This window comes from Cydia pomonella, chromosome 12, assembly GCF_033807575.1.
Source record: "Cydia pomonella isolate Wapato2018A chromosome 12, ilCydPomo1, whole genome shotgun sequence".
In the NCBI taxonomy this organism is placed as follows: domain Eukaryota; kingdom Metazoa; phylum Arthropoda; class Insecta; order Lepidoptera; family Tortricidae; genus Cydia; species Cydia pomonella.
The window spans coordinates 6,231,622-6,251,846 of NC_084714.1; the positions used below are offsets into that span (position 1 = coordinate 6,231,622).

The following is a 20,225-nucleotide window of genomic DNA, read 5'->3' on the forward strand; positions in this document are numbered from 1 at the left end:
CAGCGGTGACAGCATGGTCCCATTTTAATCACTTGTCACTATACCCGTCACTTTCGCGCTTACTTACTTGTTAGAACGTGACAGCCATGGTGACAAATGATAAAGAGCCCACCATCTTAGCCCTACTGAAAGTAATGACCTTCTTCAATCGATGAATTAATTGATTGATGCCGATATTGTTAGAAACAAATAATAAAAAGCCCGTTCATATTATAAAATATAATATTTTAAGTAGGAATACTAGGTCATTCAGCTCTGTGCAGGTCGAGCTTGACGTTGAACTGTCCCTTGTCCAGGTCGCAGGCCACCTGGTAGCTCCACGAGTCCCCGCTGTTCACCGTGGAAGCCCTTTGCTGAAAACATTTTTTTATTTAAACTTTATTGGACAGTAAAAAATATACAGTGACAAGAGGCGGACTTAATGCCACGCGGATTTCTCTACCAGTCAACCTTTAGGCCAAACAGAGAACAACAATAATAATAATATATATATGCATATATATAATAATATATATGTATAAATAAACATTCAACTATTAGCCAATCTATCAAAAAATTGAGGTCAAAACACAGCTATTTTCATCCTTCTGTATGAATGTGTAACTAGGAATGGAGAGTTGTGTTTATCAATATAAAGAAGTTTCAAATAGAATCTATACTCACCAGTATCTTGACAGCCTGTCTAGTATGCGTGTCCCACTCCACGCGCTGCCCAGCGCTGGGGAAGTCCACGGGGCCGCCGCTGATGCCCTTGCCGCCCACTTTCCATACCGCCCATATTGCGAAGCCGTTCACGCAAGCGTCTGATTCACTATTAAAAAAGCGCTTAATTATAACAGATGAAGCGAATACAATCGCAGATTTTTAACCAAAGGTTGAAGGTAAGTTGCGTTGAGCAACGCTTGGAAACCGGTTAAGGTTCCAAACCGTTATCATGTACAGTCAGATGCAGAGAGAGGTGACTCCCCCTACATAGACTGATTGTATTCAAAGGGGGGTCATCTCTCTCTGCATCTGACTGTACTTGCCGCAAAACCTTTTCATTTCGGTTTCGTTTCGTAAAACCGTTATATTTAACCGGTTTTTAGGAAAACATATCCGTATATCTTGTCAGATTAAGGTGGTTCGATTTTCATACAAAAAACAATCGCTATTTTTTAATTAATTACACAATATTATTACATAAATAGTTGCGCATCTATCTACTTTCGAATATTCATTTGCGCTAAATTAATAGAAAAACTTTGTTTCATACAGAAATCATGCAATAATCAACGTTATATTTTTATAAATTTTACTCATGTGTGTGTGACAAATGTCGTGTACAAATACAAATACATTGCGACGTTGCCACTCCATGCCTCGAGCGGCCATCGGCGCGACGTTGCGATGTTTGACGCGTTTTTAGCTAACTCTGTCGACACTGACACTCAGTGTGACCAGGCGTACGATAATTGTCGTACATGTACGATAATTTGGGCCCCGGTATGACGTAATGTTCCAAAGAGCATTATCGTACACTAAAGTACTATAATTTCAGCGCTTGTATGATGCCACCTTAAAGGTCTAGTAACTTGAAGCAAAATATGACACTTTCTGTCAGATATAGGCTAAAATTAGTATCTTTTGGGTGTTCGGCTCCTTGGTGTAAGTTTAAAGTTTAAAATATCACAATTTCCTGTATACCGTTTGAGTCTATCCCAAAAATACACAAACATAAACAGATTTTTTACGCAATTTAGACGAAAATTGTATTTTTTTTTATTATTATTTCAAAATTTAAGCTTATTTTGCTAGACATTTTTAGGGGCTGCCTTTTTGATTGGCGTACGATATTTTTTTCAACGGTACAATAATATTGACACTCAAATACGATAATTCTCTTCCGCTCACCTGGCAACACTTCTGAAACTTGACAGGACCTGGGGCCTACCGCGAAAACCGAAATTCGCAAATTGCGGGGATCTTTCTCTTTTATTCTCACTAAGACGTAATTAGAGTGACAGAGAAAAATGCCCGAAATTGACGAATTTCGATTTTCCCGGTAGCCGCCCTGGTGCTTGAGGTACTTGATAGAAAACAACGCTGCCGCATGTTCTGAATTGTGATTTTATGTGTTTTTGGTTTGAAAATGATAGCAACGTCTAAATCAAGTTACAAAAATCATCGATATTCTGGTCCGCGAAAAACCAAGAAAAGTGTAACTGTAATTGGAGTCTACAAAAATGACCAATTCATAGAAAATATGACCTAGAAACTAGTTCACTTTTATAAAACTCAATTTTGCCCGAGATTGTACTTAGGCGAATACCTAAGGGAGCTAAGTGTATTGATCTTGAATAATTAGTTGGCTAATACATATATGACTCCAACATGATATGGACATTTACATCATAACTATTATACCTAGTTGGTTACTAAGTTCTGTTACTCGATTTCTTTCTTTCTTCCTAGCGTTGTCCCAGCATATTGCCACGGCTCAATGGAGCTTGGGGTCCGCTTTGACAACTAATCCCAAGATTTGGCGTAGGCACTAGTTTTTACGAAAGCCACTGCCATCTGACCTTCCAACCCAGAGGGTAAAACTAAGCCTTGTTGGGATTAGTCCAGTTTCCTCACGATGTTTTCCTTCACCGAAAAGCGACTGGTAAGTATCAAATGATATCTGTTCTGAAGTTCTGTTACTCGATTTGCAACCTCTTTATTTCCGTTAAAACAAATGCTACCGAAAAAATAAAAAATGACATAATGTGGTGGATTTGTGAGCTATAATTATATACCACACATAACGCTTATCTCGTCGTATCTATAATGAATTGGGGCCTAAAAGAGAATCGTATTCCAATTTTTTGAAACGCTTGTATTACTTTCTATATTAACTAAAAGTTGCCTTAAAATTCAGCTTTTATACTAAAAACGGCTTTAAATATGTTAAATTAACAAAATATATTTTGACAGATGCTTTCGCGCCCAAAACGCTCTTTGAAAATTGTGTGACGTCACAGTTTATGGTTTGACACATAACTACATACACACGTAGAAGATACGAACTGTCAACTGATATTTATCATTTGTTGTTAATCGCCTAACTGTCAACAGTGTCAATCCGAGAGTTGTGACGTCATCAGAATCTTCAATGACGTTACGAGTTTGGTCACGTGACGTGTGCCAAAAGATATTTTAAATTCAATATTTACAAAAATATGGTCATTACAGGTCCCCTAAAAGTAGTTTAACATGTTCTTATAATCCAAAAGAATTTATTGGGATACAATTATGCCCTAAGATTTGTAGATGGAAACAACCCTATTGCGATGCACAAATGTGGGCACCTGCCAAACATGATTTTGGGTGTGTCATACTCAGGGCTAACACAGATTCATTTCTGTGAAAAAGGTGTGAAAACCGGAAACTGGAAACCGTTCTCGAACCAATAGTGAAGCCCTTAAGACACACCCTATTTCAAAACCAGCCATGGATCTTTGAACAGGACTCGGCTCCTGCACATAAGGCAAGAACAAGTCAAGCCTGGTTTCGAAGGAACAAAATTGACTTTATTGCCCACGAAGACTGGCCGTCCTCCAGCCCGGACCTTAATCCCCTGGATTATGCCATATAGCAGGTTATTGAGGAGAAAGCCTGTGCTAAACCCCACACAAATCTTAACTCCCTCAAGCGGGCCATAGTTAAGACAGTGACGGAATTAGACATGACAATCGTGCGTGCCGCTATTGATGACTGGCCTCGTCGTTTGAGGGCCTGTGTCAAAGCCAGAGGAGGCGATTTTGAATGATATTGTCATATGTAATTCCTGATTTTGTGTACTTCATTTTAATATATACTTTATTAAACTTTCGTTGGTATATTTTATGTAGATAAAGATTATTGCAGTAACAGAATTTAATAACCAACTAGGTAGAAAACAATGCAATACATAAACACATAAATTGGATATGATGTGATCCGTTGAATGAAATTGACAATAAATAAAATAAATAAATAATTTTCTATCTCTAGGCATTGTGTGAAACTTCTAGTTGTGTCAAAATATCGGGAAATCAATAATATAAACAAACATGGTAAATATCTCATTTCTTTTTATAATGGTTATAAATAGAAGGCCATGCAATTTTGTATCTCACTGTAATTTAATTAAATGTATGGTAAAAAAATGTTTTAATTCTACTGTAAAATAGTACCTACTTTTTAGGGTTCCGTAGCCAAATGGCAAAACACGGAACCCTTATAGATTCGTCATGTCCGTCTGTCTGTCCGATTCTGTCACAGCCACTTTTTTCCGAAACTATAAAAGCTATACTGTTCAAACTTGGTAAGTAGATGTATTCTATGAACCGCATTATGATGTTTACACAAAAATAGAAAAAAAAACAATAATCTTTGGGGGTTCCCCATACTTAGAACTGAAACTCAAAAAATCTTTTTTCATCAAACCCATACGTGTGGGGTATCTATGGATAGGTCTTTAAAAATGATATTGAGGTTTCTAATATCATTTTTTTCTAAACTGAATAGTTTGCGCGAGAGACACTTCCAAAGTGGTAAAAAGTGTGTCCCCCCCTCCCCCCGTAACTTCTAAAATAACAGAATGAAAAATCTAAAAAAAATATATGATATACATTGTCATGCAAACTTCCACCGAAAATTGGTTCGAACGAGATCTAGTAAGTAGTTTTTTTTTAATAAGTTATAAAAATTAAAAAAAAATTTTTTTTTCATCAAACCCATACGTGTGGGGTATCTAGAGCTAGACTAGGGATAGGTCTTCAAAAATGATATTTAGGTTTCTAATATCATTTTTTTCTAAACTGAATAGTTTGCGCGAGAGACACTTCCAAAGTGAAAAAATGTGTGTCCCCCCCCCCCCCCCCTGTAACTTCTAAAATAACAGAATGAAAAATCTAAAAAAAATATATGATATACATTACCATGCAAACTTCCAACGAAAATTGGTTTGAACCAGATCTAGTAAGTAGTTTTTTTTAATACGTCATAAATGGTACGGAACCCTTCATGGGCGAGTCCGACTCGCACTTGGCCGCTTTTTTAAAGGCTGGGCAGTAAGTGATTGCTTTAATTTTAGAACAAAACAGCGTTTTTTTTTTTGAAAAAAATACCGGAAAATCTGACTTACAAATTTGGACTTTCTTAGGTTCATTCTACTTAGAATCTTCTCCACCCTAGCATTAAAAAAAGATATCCTAAAATATCCATAGCATTACGTCACATTTTAGTGTGAAAGAAATTTCAGTGTAAAACTAAAATTTCAATACAAATTTTCGGGTTTTTTTAGCACGAGGATTGATTATGCTAGTGATTCTGAGTTGGAAGAACCCAAAAATATCATGATGTGTGAGAATCAGATTTTTAATATTTTTATGGAAAACGCTCATATTTCTCATAAAATAATTTATTAATAATAGGTACTTGATAATACTGATAACAAAAATAAATTAATGAGTCTCGAACCCACATCCTCTTGCATGTATTTCCACGTACATACCGCAACGCTATTGAAGCCTACTCACGCTGTGCCAAATTGTCTACTACAAGGATCCCAGTAAGACTGTTTGAATGTGTGAGTGATACTTAGAAATAGAGTCAAGAAACATTCTGTCGACATTAAGGGGTAGTTTTTGTACAATGAAGTGTTCAATGTTTGTTGTAATAGTTCAATATTTATTTAAAGAGTGCGCTAAACATAATTTACAGTATAGAAATACCAAGACTACTCCACAAAAAAATTAAAACTCAAAATTTGCAATTGTGGCGCCATCTAGTGAGGTTTAAGCTTTGGGTAACCTAGTCGAACCACCTTAACCGGTTTAAACAATAAAAACCGGTTTACTCCTACGCACGGTGTCTTTTTTACGCGACGCAAGGCCGGCCGGCTGGCAGTCTCGTCGCTCAACGAATGAACCGGTTTATTTCGATTACAATAAAGTTCTTAAAACGTTCCCGTTCTAGGAAAAACTAAAATAAACCGGTATTTTCCAAACCGGTTCCGAGCCTTGGTGTAAAGAGAGATATTTACTTTGTTCGTTCGAGCGCCAATAGTTAGAGGGTGAAAAAAAATGTCCTACTTACAAAGTGAAGGAATCGTCAGTAGCGTAAGTTTGTTTGAGGCAGCGCAGGTCAATCTCTATCAGCTTGCGTGGAGCGGCGCGGCAGTGGCACGGGTACTCCCACAGCGGTTGCGCCTCTAGCTCCGCGTCGCTTATTATGCGGGATCTCTGAAAGTACAAGTTCCCAATGTTAATTGACTAATCGTAAACCTTATTGTATGGACGTAAGGTCCAACGATGGTCAGGTAAATGTTGCTGTTACGAATCGGTTGGTAGATTTAGTTTGTATTTCTTATGAGTGAACTAGAAAATGACTCGTGTATCCGTTTATCTGTCCAGGGGTTTCGCGAATTCTCGAACGAATAAACTAATACGAACGTGTTTTGTTTTTTTTTTTGGAAATTGTCGTTTGAAATAAAAATTGTATCGGCCGATCCGGAGACACTCTTTATGGGATCTCAACTGTTTATTTGATGTATAGTCTTACCCCCTTATTCATAAACGTCTACTAAAGAAAGGGAAAGGGATAAACGATTATTAGCGGCTTGGCAACTTTAGTATACGTTTATGAATAAGGGGGGTAATTTATTTCCGTAGTAATACAGTGAACCAAAGAAAATATTACTAGATGGTGATAGAGGGTCACCAAGTTTCAACTAATTCTGTAAAATTATCACAAAGCTATTGAATTATCACTATATTTTTTACCTCAACCAATTCGTCAAAAATCCCCATATCAATCCCCTCGCACCTCCCCAACGGTATCCTTATCTTCTGCAAATCTTGGAACTCCACAGGCATCGCCCAGAACTCGCAAGCCTCCGGCACCATTTCCACATGTGGCTGAATACCATCCCTGTACTTATAGAGGATGAAGGCGGACTTCAAATTCTCCCAAGGCAGTATTGCACTACTGAAACTCGGATCAGCAACAACTAACGTTAATTCTTTTAAAACTTCTTGATTAACTTTTGGTATAAACTTAATATTGCTTATCTTGTTTTCAGTGGCGTAATCGGACAAAATCCCCAAGTTTATATTCATATCTTCTACAATATATACCATTTTCGCTCCCATTTTAGCAGCAGCTAATCCTACGAAACTGCTTCCATTCAAGTCTAGAACCACTGAATTTCTATTCAACTCTTCCTTTATCTGCGCTAGGAACTTCTTGCTTCGTTTTCCATCGTTCAAATACGAGACTTGGGTTCTGGATAAGGCCATATGCACTCCACATTCGCAGATGGGTCTTTTGTAGTTTTTATGTCTAGTGTTCTGGTCTTCTAGGTAGAACCATAGAGAGTATTCGTCTTGGCAAGATATGAGGGTGACCTCTGATGATTTCTTGACGGGAAGTGGTTGGGGGAGGTAGTAGACTGCTTGCATCCAGTGGTCTCGCCAGGGGATGGAGTCTTGAGGTCTCTCAGCGGTTAAGTTAGCGTCGGGATGGGCCCACCAAGGAGCACAGCTGAGGCAGATTTTTCCTGGAATAAAAGAGAACTTTGAATATTATTACATGCAGCCAAGTTACTGATGGTAGAAGAGACAAAAGATAAGAACAAAACATGCCTCTGTGTTTGACAGCTGAAATAATGGCACAGTAATATATTATAAATAATAGCCTTTATTACTGAACTTTAAAACTCGCAATAATTAATTTATAAACAAGTAATTCGAGTATTAGAAACCAATTATTTTTTGACATTATTCTAATTTGTGTTATTTCAAGTAGAAACACTACTATATATGTATATTAAACACCCGAAGTAAACATCATAATTACACGAAGAAAACCACTGGTTCGATTCCAGCCCTATGCACTGGAGGCCTTGGTAACTTTTTCCGTACATGACGTTTAGTACGTTTACTTCGGTTTTTAAGTAATTAGGTTTCAAAAACTTCAACTATTTCTTTGAAAATAGATTACCGATGTGCATTGAACTATTACCTTCAGTATCCATGTTAAGGTCCCACCACATAAACACCATCTGCGCCTCGCCAGTATCCAACACCGAGAGGTCCTGTTTGACCGTCCGCTTCATGTCTATGGGTGTGCGCCCGGACCAGTCGTAGTAGAATATGGCCAGGGGCTCCGAGAGCTCTTTGAAGGCGCTTCGTGGCAATTGGGAGAGTTGCAGGTCGTGGACGGCGGCTGAACCGGCGCAGGATTTCATCTGAAATGTAGTGTGAGATGAAACTCTGATTTAGACATGCCAGCATCAACTGCTTGTCTATAACGAAATAATAATAATAAACTCGTCCAGATTTGGAGAATGTGCCTTTAGTACGCCAATTGCGAATCGCTCGCGTGCTTAATGCGCGCGTGTTTTTGCAAATAATCTCATTCGCCAAATCTTGACAAATGTATATAGGTAGTGAATGATTTAATTTTGAGAAATTAGTTTCTTTCTCTGATTTTTGCCAAATTCAGAGAGCAATTAGTAATCTCTAGTTTTTAGATTTTGAATAAACCATATTATAAATTTTGCTCAGAAACACGAACTGCTTCTTAATTTTACTACTATTGTCTGTCTGTTACATCTTCACGCTGAAAAGATTTAGATGAAATTTTGTATGCAGATGGTTTAAGTTTTTATATATGATCAGAAAAAGTCTGCATCGTGGGACACTCAACCAGCTGCACAATATGATGTCCCATCACTATACATAACCTTTCAGTGTTCCTACCTTTTGTGGAGTCCTCAACACAATCTCACAGTCCTCATCTGCCAGATCATTGAGCTTATTCCATTTTTGCAGGGTTGGGCACTCAACCAGCTGTACATATATAACAGCGGAGTCAGGCACCACTATGCAGTCCTTTTCTAGCAGGAATTTGTGGGCATGGGAGAATGTTGAGAGAGCTCCTGAAAATGAAAGTCAGCTTGCAAGTGTGGCTAATATTCTCTAGATGTGACCTCTTCTTGTTTGAGATCTTGTTTAAAATTCAAAACCAGTATTAAAACTGAAAAAGAAAATCTTACACCCTGAATTTTCTCTTCAGTTTTAATTATGATTTTTGTCCTTACCTCAGAAAATCGATTAGCCGGGTCCACACAGAGCGAGCATACGCGCAAGGCAATTTCCTCGAGGCAGGTTGTACGTGGGGAAATTGCCTCGCACGTACGTGCTCGCTCGCTCACTCTGTGTCAACCGGCCTATTTGCTAGACCAGTCATGTGTCATAAGGTATGGACTTTTATTATGTTATTTGAATGTAATAAGCTTTGAACTTCCATTTCTCAATTTTTCCTTGACATTATGTACAAAAATTACTTAACCAGCGCAAAGAATCTATCAACTATCAGTTGTTTCAACTGCCTGCCTGATTAATAAATAATAATAATAAAAATGATAAAGTAGTATGGCATACCTTCCCCAATCAATTCAGTATCAAACACCTCAGTAACCAGAATATTAGCTCTCTCCTTCATGTCCCCATCTTCACCCACTGTCAGCTCTGTGGACCGCTTTGGTATGACAGTAATTTTGTCAGCCACACCATTTCTGTCCAGGATCTTAAGGCAGCATTCAGCCATGGGCTTGAAAGCCTCACAGGCCACTATGGAGTCTGCACCACATTGTGCAGCCATAATGGATAATAGTCCAGTTCCAGTACCTGAAGAAAAAGGTTTTTTGTTTTCATAAAAGTCTTTGTTAATTTTATGAAGGTGGATTCTACCAATGTGCGAGTATAACCTGTTGATATAATATTTATAATTAACCCCTTGTCTACCCCCATTGTGATATATGTTAGTAGAAAATTAGCCTCTGCCTCCTATAGTTGTAATATATTTCTCCCATTCTACAGAATATAATTTTATAAAAGATAGAAAACACTTGAGATTTGGGGGATTTGAAAATTCCAAAGTGCTGGGAGGTAAGAGATCATAATGATGAGGGATTAGAGATATTTCCATCCTCACCACTTAGATGGTTGGCAGTCCTCAACTGTGCGTTTCTCCAGGAACTTTCTGCCTCGCACAGCTAAACTGTGGAATGAACTGTCGCCTGCGGTAATTCCGGACCGATACAACCTTCAAGAAAAGAGCGTACTCCCATCTTAAAGGCTGGTAACCCCTCTTGTGTTGCAGGTGTCCATGGGCGGCGATAATCGCTTACCATCAGGTGATCCGTCTGCTTTTTTGCCTCCTCTACCATAAAAAAAAATAAAAATTTAAGGCTGGTTTGACACTGAAGACCATGTTTATTTGGTGTGCATATCATGCTTGTGATGATTACGTTGGGAAAAAATATGGAATAATCTTAAATTGTTTTCATAATGATTTTACTAAAAATCAATCAACAATCAATTCTTAATAGTTATCCACAACATACCAATATCCAACACATTAGCTTTCTTCCCATCCGCATGCATTTTCTCAATAGCAAGTTTCAAAGCCCTGTAGTATTTCTGGTTCCTCTCAGTATCGTGAAGCATGTCGGCGAAGGCGGAACGAGCGATCTCTTGGTGGTAGTCATAGTCTTCGTGTTGGACGTCCCATTCCGTGCTCCCGGTTATCGGGTTACGTTTCTGTGTAAATACCTGCATCTTTGAGGTATCCGGGAGTGGTCGGGAGCTTTTAAATCTGCGCAGATAAACATAAGTAAAAAAAACGTCTAAAGATAAATGACACAATGCCGATCGTAAAAAACTTTACCTTTTCAATGTATAAACTACCAAAGTACTACGGGTTCTATATAAGATGCCAAAACTCATTTATTTAATAAGAATTTTGCAGTGCATCTTGTAATAAAATTCCTTTTTTCTAATATTTCTGAAAAAACCATACCAAACTTCCATAGACATTCATGTTTATGACAACTTTGACATAAAGTTTTTTTTCTGTTACATTATAACCTATATACAATTTGGAATCCTACGTAAAAAGGAATGTAAAATACTCAATCAGAGACGAGCTTATAAAAATTTTCGCGAAATTTCAGATGTACGTCACAAGTCAGTTTAATATTTGCCTATTGTTATTGTTTATATGAATAGAAGTTTCTTATTTTAATGACATAATGATTAATTTATATGCAAAAAATAAACTTGAACAAAATATGTAGTTCCTTTGGTATTTGGTTTCTGAACAGCTTTATTATGTTGCCATATAAAGAAAATACCAGAAAAAAATATATGCTCTGCGAAGCGTTTGACGTCTCTGGCAGGAACCAGCTGGAACTTATTTATCAACCAAAAATATTACAACCTTGAGAAAAATTACTATTTTACTAAAATATTCATAGTTAGACATTATACTTTAAAAAATACTTTGAATTTATGAGATCACTTCGTATAAATATATTTTTGTCAATGGCAGGAACCTCGTAGATGTCATGTCAGTCGTTTCTTTCATTACGACGTTTCACTATCATGGCGGCCGCCGTAGGCAGGATTTGTGGGGCACGACTTTTGAAAAGTTATGGTGTGCTGACGCCCCAGGTACTAAATCTAACTCTAAATAGTGACTGGAACTCAGGGCTACGGTATTACATATCTTTGGCGTCTCCGACGTGTTATCAAAAAGGGTGTAGAAGAGTTTTAAAATCCTCAGACAATGGGTGTATTTTATCAAATTAAATTAAATTGGGATAGTTTATCGCTATTTAACCGATGTGGTGGCAGTGTTACAGTTAAGGAAGCAAGATTTGATTTAGCTGTGATTTAAAATAAATATGAAAAAGTGATAACCTATCCAACATTATGTAACAAGTTCTTGAAAACTAATGGAGACGTCCATTGCAGGTTTGTCAGCTGTCCACCAACGCACAAGGATGGACGAGAAACAGAAAACTGGTAAGTGAGCCTAGTCTACTGGTTCCAGTGAAACCTTCAAGGTCATCATTCATAGTGTTGATTTATCTCTGTACATAATACCACACATGACACAACTATCCAATGTCATATCAGTAGGACTTCAAATCAGTTCTGCTGCTTGCCTTGTCAGAATTGAGATTTTTTAATAATATTTTAATTGATGACTTTACATAAGTGAAGTATTTTATTTTGGAACCTGTTTTAATATCCATATAATATAACCAGCATTAATAGGACATTAGGTGTTTTTTATACTTAAATATTAGGTACCTATTTTTAAAGACTATTACACAATAGCACTAATATTAATTTCATTATAAGAAAATTAGGTCAGCTTATTGTTTCTCTAAACTTCACATTCCAAAGGAATATTTTAGCTGCTGACAGTAAAATAGGTATGAGTCTATACTAAGAGTATAGTAATATTCTACATTTCATAATCTATGTCCTATATATACAGGTCTAGATACTAATTCTGATATTTATTTGCATTATACAAAGTTTACTGACCCATGTTTGTAACATTATTGGTTATTTATTTTTTCTTACCAATAAATTCTAATACCTTACCTTCAATAAACAATTTTCATTGCAGTTACTGTCCACATTGGGTGTGGTTGGAGGAGGAGTGGGTGCCCTACTGTTTGCCCTTGAGCAGTCTGTGCAGGCGTCTGGCAGTGAGGCACATCCTCCACACCAGCCCTGGAGCCACAATGGAATGTTCCAGTCATTAGACCATGCCAGGTTTGTGTTTATAAAAAATATATCCCAAATAATAACCCTTGGAGTGGTAGTGGTAGGCCGTCAACTCCCGACAGATTGTCATTTAAATTTCAAATTTGATTAATTGGAATAAAATCAAAATTCCAATATCTCAAAAATGACATATGCCACTTGAAGAGCTAAAGTAACCAACTCTGGTACTTTTACAGAGGTAAAAAACTAAATTATTTTTTTTTTAATGGAGAAAGTGCTCTGCATAAACATTTTTTTTACATCTACCAGGCAAATGACCAGGGTGTCTAACAATACAAAATGTAAATTTTGATTTTGACTCTTTCTCTAGACCTTATTGTTGTTAACACGTTTCCGACAACATAATTAACACCCATTAACAAACCAATTTGTGGAATAATGTCATTAGCAAGAATCTAATCATTTCTTTACCTTTTGAGTTCTAATCCTAGCCTCATATATTTTCCTCATAGGCTATATTGGAATTAAAATTGTATAGTTAATGGAGTGTTCCACTTTACAACTGACAAATTGATTGATTGCATGTAAATATTAACTGTTATTGTGATAATTTAATTTCATTTATTGTGTTGGTCTATATTCCGCACCTATAGAATTGGACATGGGACTCAAATAATATTCAACATTTATTTTTATATTGGTATTCCACCAAAAGTGTCTTGGTTATATTACACAGACTGCAATACTTTTATCTTTAAAAACAAAATTGGGTACCAACTTGACAATTGTTAAGCAAAGATTGCTTGTAAATCCTTTTAAAATCATAAGACACAACAATACTGTATTGAACATTGTCTGTACTATTTAAATGCACAATTTTGTTGATTGAACAAGTCTCTATACATAATTACCTGTTACTTCACTAGGACCTTATATTTTATTTTGTTTTAATGACAGAATCAAAGCATGAAGCAAGTTATGAAGAAAAGTAATGATGACAATGATTTTTAACCTACTTTTGGAAAAGTTTTTCAATCAGAAGTGTATGTTTTGCTTGTTTTTTTTTTAGCATATGTAGTTTTATTTTATTTTTATTTTGGTGTCTATAACAGATTATTGGCCATTAACCATTAACCACAAAGTATTAATGGTAAAATAGTAATAGTGATAGTTAGAAACCATTTAAACTGGAAATACTAGTTATACTAGAAGATGTAGTAGATTCTAACTAGAACTGAGTTTAGATACTTTTGTCCTTGTATTTGGTTTAGTCTTTTGCCCTATGACTGATATGTGGACTATAAAATAATTTATTTTAAATATCTAATCGCGTATGTATTATTTCATAACTGACACTTGATTTCGTTTATTATTGAGTTGTGCTTATTACATTTCTTTCATTACTATGTCAAAGAAACTGACTGTAATGCAATAAAAAACTATACTACCAGTACCAGCACAACATTCCTTTGGTATATTGTTTAGTCAAAGACTTCTAACTTAACAAGGAGATTCCAAATATAATTGTTACGTCTAAATCCCTATGATGTTGTGTTGCAGTATTCGCCGAGGCTATGAAGTATACAAGCAGGTGTGCAAGGCTTGTCACTCACTGCAGTACATCGCGTTCCGCAACCTGGTGGGCGTGTCGCACACTGAGGATGAAGCCAAGGCGGAGGCCGCTGAGGTCAGTATAGAAAACGGCGTTTGTAGACCAACACCACAGACTTCACGAGTGTTATATTGATTTTTTTTTTTTCAAATTATTTTTTTGATGATGATGATAATAATACTCCTGACCAATTTTGGCCACAGCGACTGTGTGTTCTGGAGTAGACACTTTCAATTACTGTTAACAGAGTGTAGCTGTTCCAATCATCATGTTCAATCATGTATTAATCGTTCTGCGAGGCACTGTTTCCAGGCACAGCATAGTGTAATAAGTAACAGGAAAATTGTTCCTGATCAGGAAAATCCCTGCATCAGAGAGTGATTTATACCATAAACTGTGTCCTGCGTGAGAGACAGGGTACTCGGGAAACGGGGCCTGAGACAATGTGTAGTGAATGAATACGTCTTTTACTCTGCTGATCAAAGATCGATATTACCAACTAGGATAAGCAGTTGTTAAATAGCAAAATATCTAAAGCGTTTAAACAGCATCGCCATACAATCGCTAGAAGCCAAGGGTAACGAAGTCTCAGCACTTCGAAATGTCAAAACCTCTCAACTCCCATACGTCTTAGATTTGTCATTTTAATTTTATATGAAATTGTGTGAGGCGATATCGCGACAGTGGGAGGCAGACGTAACTGCTAAGCTGCGTAAGCCGCATCCTGACCTCAATTGGTTGTTATGTATGTAAATTATACAGTAACACTTATCAATAATATATTTCCACAGGTGATGATCAAGGATGGCCCTGATGAAGAAGGCAACTACTTCGAGAGGCCCGGCAAGCTGTCCGACTACTTACCGTCGCCCTACCCCAACGAAAACGCGGCGAGGGCTGCCAACAACGGTAAGCATTCAAACTAGTACTTTTACGTTAACTACTGACTCTGTGGGCTGTAAACCTTGCGTTAGCTTAGAAAATGAAAAAGTGAAAAGTACTTGGTTAGTTGAGTCGTCACAGTGAATTCACAATGGTCTTATCTTAAGCGACTATGGCGCAAGTCCTTTATGCCAAAATTCCGCATTTAGAAAGATTTCAAAAAACTATCAATAACAGAATATGGTGACAAATTTCACGAGAATCGGTTAAGAATGGCGAGGAGAATATCCGGACACACGAAAGCAAAATGCCCGAGTTAAAATGGAGACCTTCGCTGACGCTTCGGTCAAAAACGGTCACAATAGTATGTAACACCTCTGGAGTTGCAGGCGTCCATAGGCTGCGGTGACTGCTTACCGTGCAGCCGTATGCTTCTTTGCCACCGTCGTGGTTTAAAAAAAATGTAACACATTTTTTTAATTGGCACTGATGACACTATTGACACTCGTATACAAATCGTAACTTAAGAGCCCATCAACGTGCTCACTAGCGCCACTGGAAAATAATTGTGATTGTTTTAATTTAACACATTCACTGCCGGGAACCCACCTGGTGGGCGCTCGTGAACTTTGTACGCAGCTATAGACCACCGGTTTCTGGGGTAGTGCGCCGTTTTTTGTCTGGCAGTGAATGTGTTAACGATAGATATTTATAAAAAGCGGCCAAGTGCGAGTCGGACTCGCCCATAAAGGGTTCCGTACCATTTATGACGTATTAAAAAAAAACTACTAATTTTCGGTGGAAGTTTGAAAGGTTATGTATAACATATATTTTTTTTAGATTTTTCATTCTGTTATTTTAGAAGTTACAGGGGGGGGGGGGACACATTTTTTCACTTTGGAAGTGTCTCTCGCGAAAACTATTCAGTTTAGAAAAAAATGATATTAGAAACCTAAATATCATTTTTGAAGACCTAACCATAGCCATACCCCACACGTATGGGTTTGATGAAAAAAGATTTTTTGAGTTTCAGTTCTAAGTATGGGGAACCCCCAAAATTAATTGTTTTTTTTTTTGTGAAAATCTTAATGCGGTTCATAGAATACATCTACTTACCAAATTTGAACAGTATAGCTCTTATAGTTTCGGAAAAAAGTGCCTGTGACATAAACGGACAGACAGACGGACATGACGAATCTATAAGGGTTCCGTTTTTTGCCATTTGGCTACGAAACCCTAATAAGGGGACCGCTACGTACTGTATTTTGTATTTAAGTACCTTTTGAATACATAAAACGACTTTTAAGGGTGCCTTTCGACCAGAGATGTGCTATGCTATGTTTTCATACATTTGAAAGGTAGCTGCAGCTGGAGCTGCGTTTCAAATGTACGAAAACATGGCATAGCAAGCATAACACATCTCTGGTCGAAAGGCACCCTAAGGGTACGAAAATAATGGATAATTAAACAAACGTAAAAAAAGATTTTAATATTGTTGTAAAATTCACGATTAATATGTAAGTGGATGTTCTATTTTTGGCGCAATATAGCAATGCACTCCTATAACAGTAGTTTACTTGGCCGCTTGCCAATCGCCATACTGCACTGTAACCGCTCTAAAAGTACGTATTGATTAGCGTGGGTACTCAGTACAAAAGAATTTATACAAATAGTCTATTAAAAGATTTGTAGTATATAGATAGTAATTCTATTCTTATTCATCACACACACGTCATAACTTTGAGAGGTATTTTTATGAATAAAAGAATGAGACGGGAGAAATTACGTTACTAGGCATCATTAGAAAGCTATGAAGTCGACCTTAGACAACATCAACAACAACAACAACAACATTGCAACATTATTGCAGAGGCCGGGAAAGGGCAATTCGTGGATGAGTTTAAATTTTCCGAAGACGAATCCACGAATTGCTGTTCCTGCAGAGGCATATATGTATAGTGCTTTTCTCCAAACATGCAATATCAACCAGCACTCAAATCGTCCCTTCACATCAGAAACGTCAAAATCAGTTTCCCTCTTTAATTATTAGTAAAAAGTTAAAGGCACAACTTATTCTGCCATTCAGTACCATTCAATATTTGTTCATTCAATATAATTGTGCAATATAAGCTGTATGTGTAAAAAGTATAAATGTTATATAGTCTTTGAGTTTATTAACCTTTTGAACGCCAAGCCTATCGTACGCGGCGCGTAATCGTGAACCTTGTCGGTACGCATGCAGGTCATGACATCTTTGGCGGTCAAAAGTTTAAGCAATATTCGCACGATCTTACACGAGACGACTCTATCATATAGCTTGAAATGATGCTGACCAGGTCGTGTAGACGCGGCCCGCGGTTATATTAATTGATTGTTTGCGTTTGTCTTAGTATCCACTACATGTTTAAAAAAAGTAAAAAACAATACAGTAATAACTTCCCGTCCGCTAAAACACGACCACAGAAGAACACGACAATAATGGTTTGAATTTGACCATAATGAAGTTCTTCATCATCTTCATTTATGCTTCAAATTTATGACCTAGTTCATAAGCTATCGAATGATTATTTTTCCTTAAATTTGCGATAGATAAATGGACAGATAATGGTACATTAACCAAGTGCAGTAGTGTTTGGCACCATAAAACTTTTAAAGGGTGCATTTTTAAAATGGTTGAGAAAAAACATAGGTATGGGGGTTGATTTGTCGATAAAATTCATCATACTATACATCACACTATACGTGGATGCCTATATAGCCTAAGTAGCCATTACATGTGCATGGCTACTTAATCAATGAATTCATTCGTAATTTCTCCATGCGATTTCGCAGCTCACTCCTCCGAAGTTTTTTGTTTCTGATGGTAACTAGCCGGGTCCACAGAGAGCAAGCATACGCGCTAGGCAATTTCCTCACGCACAAACCGGCCAGTGTTCATGTATTCATGAATGAACTAGTAAAATTATCTGTGGTAGTGTCAGTTAGTATCACACGACGATCCGTCGCTTGCCTTTCTAAAGCATGTCGAATTGTATTTGTTGTGTATTTTAGGGTTCCGTAGCCGAATGGCAAAAAACGGAACCCTAAATTGATTAGTTTGCGCGAGAGACACTTCCAAAGTGGTAAAATGTGTGCCCCCCCCCCCCCCTGTAACTTCTAAAAATTACAATGCAAACTTCCAACGAAAATTTGTTTGAACGAGATCTAGTTAGTAGTTTTTTTGAATACGTCATATATGGTACGGAACCCTTCATGGGAGAGTCCAACTCGCACGGCAGCTTTTTGGTTAATAAACTGCTGTTTTTAAAGGAAATACTTATTGTTCCTATTTCGTACAGAAATTATAAAAAATTTAAAAGTCAACATTGTCAACTCAAGGTCCAATTTTATCCTGATTCCGGACGCGGTCAAATTTCCGACACTCCAAAGCGCGCGGTGTAATGATAACTGTGATTCGGTTTGCAGGCGCCTACCCGCCCGACCTGTCGCTGATCGTGTCGGGCCGCAAGGGCGGCGAGGACTACATCTTCGCGCTGCTCACCGGCTACGTGGACGCGCCCGCCGGCCTGGTGCTGCGCGAGGGACAGAACTACAACCCCTACTTCCCCGGCGGCGCCATCTCCATGGCCCAAGTACTTTTCGATGAGGTACGTGTTACATCGCAGTCAACTTGCTCAAGCGTTTCTCTTTCACGTTTCTTTGCTCACCGGCTATATGGATGCCGTAAAAATGTTTGTGTTCCACTCAGAGGCAAAGTTTATTTAACCCTCGCATCGCTCAGATTCCACTTCTCGAATCACTCACTACGCTCGTGGTTCAGCTTTGGAATCTTTGGCTTGCTCGGGCATCAATATTAGCACGAGCGGTTAAACAACAACTTTACCCCCTATTAAAACAAATAACAATTCCCAGGCCGCCGAGTACTCGGACGGCACGCCGCCCACGGCCTCGCAGCTGGCCAAGGACGTGGCCACGTTCCTGCGCTGGTGCTCGGAGCCGGAGCTGGACGAACGCCGCCTCATGACCATCAAGGTCATCGGCATGTTCTCCATCCTCGGCGCCTTCTTCTACTACCTCAAGCGGCACAAGTGGACCACGATGAAGTCCAGGAAGCTAGCCTACAAACCCGTCTCTAAGAAATAAAAATAAAAACGTAGCATTAACAGACATTTTAGACAATTTTTTTCGATAGGCACAGTAACATGTTATTTCTTTATAATTAAATTAATTTATTTCGTAATTCAGCGTTTACCTCCCTTGTTACCAGAGGACGGAGCGGTGATAATATAAATATTAATGTAATTCTATCGGAGCGGCATTTCGTCACCTAGTGCGTGTCGGCACAGTCAAATTACCTATAATACCTATTATAGATAGCGTTTTATTGTTATCTGTGCTTGTGGTGTACCATGAATAACAGCTGTGAATCGGTGTACAGTTGAATAAATGAGTTATTGAAAATCGATCTTGGTGTTTAAATGGCCCTTCCCTGACCCCATTAACACCTTAATAACAAACGTTGCCTTTTCTGTCCTAAAATCACTCAGAAAAACAAAAGTTGTCTCTTCTGTTCCTCAAAAACAGAAAAACAAAAGGTGTCTCTTCTGCGGCGGTATGCGGCACTTGTCACTATACCCGTCACTTTCGCGCTTACATACTTGTTAGAACGTGACAGGCATGGTGACAAATGATAAAGAGCCGACCATCTTAGGCCTACTGGTCCTAAAAATGAAAAACAAAAGTCATCTCTTCTGTTCGAAAAACCTGCACTGAAAAAAAAAACAAAAGTTATCTCTTCTGTTTCTAAAAGTTGCTCTTGAAAAAGAGAAAGTCGTTTCCTCTGTTCCTAAATATTGCTTTGAAAAAACAATTGTTCTGAAAATACTAGTTATTTCTTCAGGGTAGGGCTCACAAAACCGTGCGAATTTTAGAAAACCGGTTTTGTGGAACAGCAAAACCAGGTTTCCGGTTTTTTCGGTAATATCGATTTTACGTATAATTTGTAAAATAAGCTTGTATTTTTTTAATATTAGGTTTCCACGACATTTCTATTTACTTTATCTTTACTAAGACCATCAAATCCATTAATAAGTTTTTTACTAACATGGTCATTACGTCATGGCACAATAATA

General features: G+C 37.7%; 2 protein-coding genes across 2 annotated transcripts; one reads left to right on the forward strand and one right to left on the reverse strand.

The window, feature by feature from the left end:
* Positions 1–204: 204 nt before the first annotated feature.
* LOC133523346 (protein arginine N-methyltransferase 7) lies at positions 205–10,883 on the reverse strand. Its single transcript, XM_061858867.1, has 9 exons — positions 10,744–10,883; positions 10,421–10,671; positions 9,456–9,701; positions 8,772–8,950; positions 8,032–8,257; positions 6,792–7,567; positions 6,106–6,251; positions 664–811; positions 205–353 (listed from the first exon to the last, which is right to left on the reverse strand). Exons 1-9 carry the CDS (start codon positions 10,800–10,802, stop codon positions 246–248), a joined length of 2,139 nt encoding a protein of 712 aa, XP_061714851.1. The 5' UTR covers positions 10,803–10,883; the 3' UTR covers positions 205–245.
* Positions 10,884–11,339: 456 nt separating this feature from the next.
* LOC133523349 (cytochrome c1, heme protein, mitochondrial) lies at positions 11,340–19,558 on the forward strand. Its single transcript, XM_061858869.1, has 7 exons — positions 11,340–11,528; positions 11,832–11,882; positions 12,499–12,647; positions 14,160–14,286; positions 15,003–15,120; positions 18,559–18,740; positions 19,006–19,558. Exons 1-7 carry the CDS (start codon positions 11,418–11,420, stop codon positions 19,234–19,236), a joined length of 969 nt encoding a protein of 322 aa, XP_061714853.1. The 5' UTR covers positions 11,340–11,417; the 3' UTR covers positions 19,237–19,558.
* The last annotated feature ends 667 nt before the right edge of the window (positions 19,559–20,225 follow it).

What these genes read in the sequence shown, in the direction of transcription:
- LOC133523349 (XM_061858869.1), top strand. Translation starts at nt 11,418, where the DNA reads ATGTCATGTCAGTCGTTTCTTTCATTACGACGTTTCACTATCATGGCG. An exon ending in GGACGAGAAACAGAAAACTG is followed by an intron (nt 11,883 to 12,498) that starts GTAAGTGAGCCT and finishes TTTTCATTGCAG; the next exon opens with TTACTGTCCACATTGGGTGT. An exon ending in GGCGAGGGCTGCCAACAACG is followed by an intron (nt 15,121 to 18,558) that starts GTAAGCATTCAA and finishes TTCGGTTTGCAG; the next exon opens with GCGCCTACCCGCCCGACCTG.
- LOC133523346 (XM_061858867.1), bottom strand. Translation starts at nt 10,802, where the DNA reads ATGAGTTTTGGCATCTTATATAGAACCCGTAGTACTTTGGTAGTTTAT. An exon ending in TACTGAATTGATTGGGGAAG is followed by an intron (nt 8,951 to 9,455) that starts GTATGCCATACT and finishes TTTCATTTTCAG; the next exon opens with GAGCTCTCTCAACATTCTCC. An exon ending in CCTTAACATGGATACTGAAG is followed by an intron (nt 7,568 to 8,031) that starts GTAATAGTTCAA and finishes CTTTTATTCCAG; the next exon opens with GAAAAATCTGCCTCAGCTGT.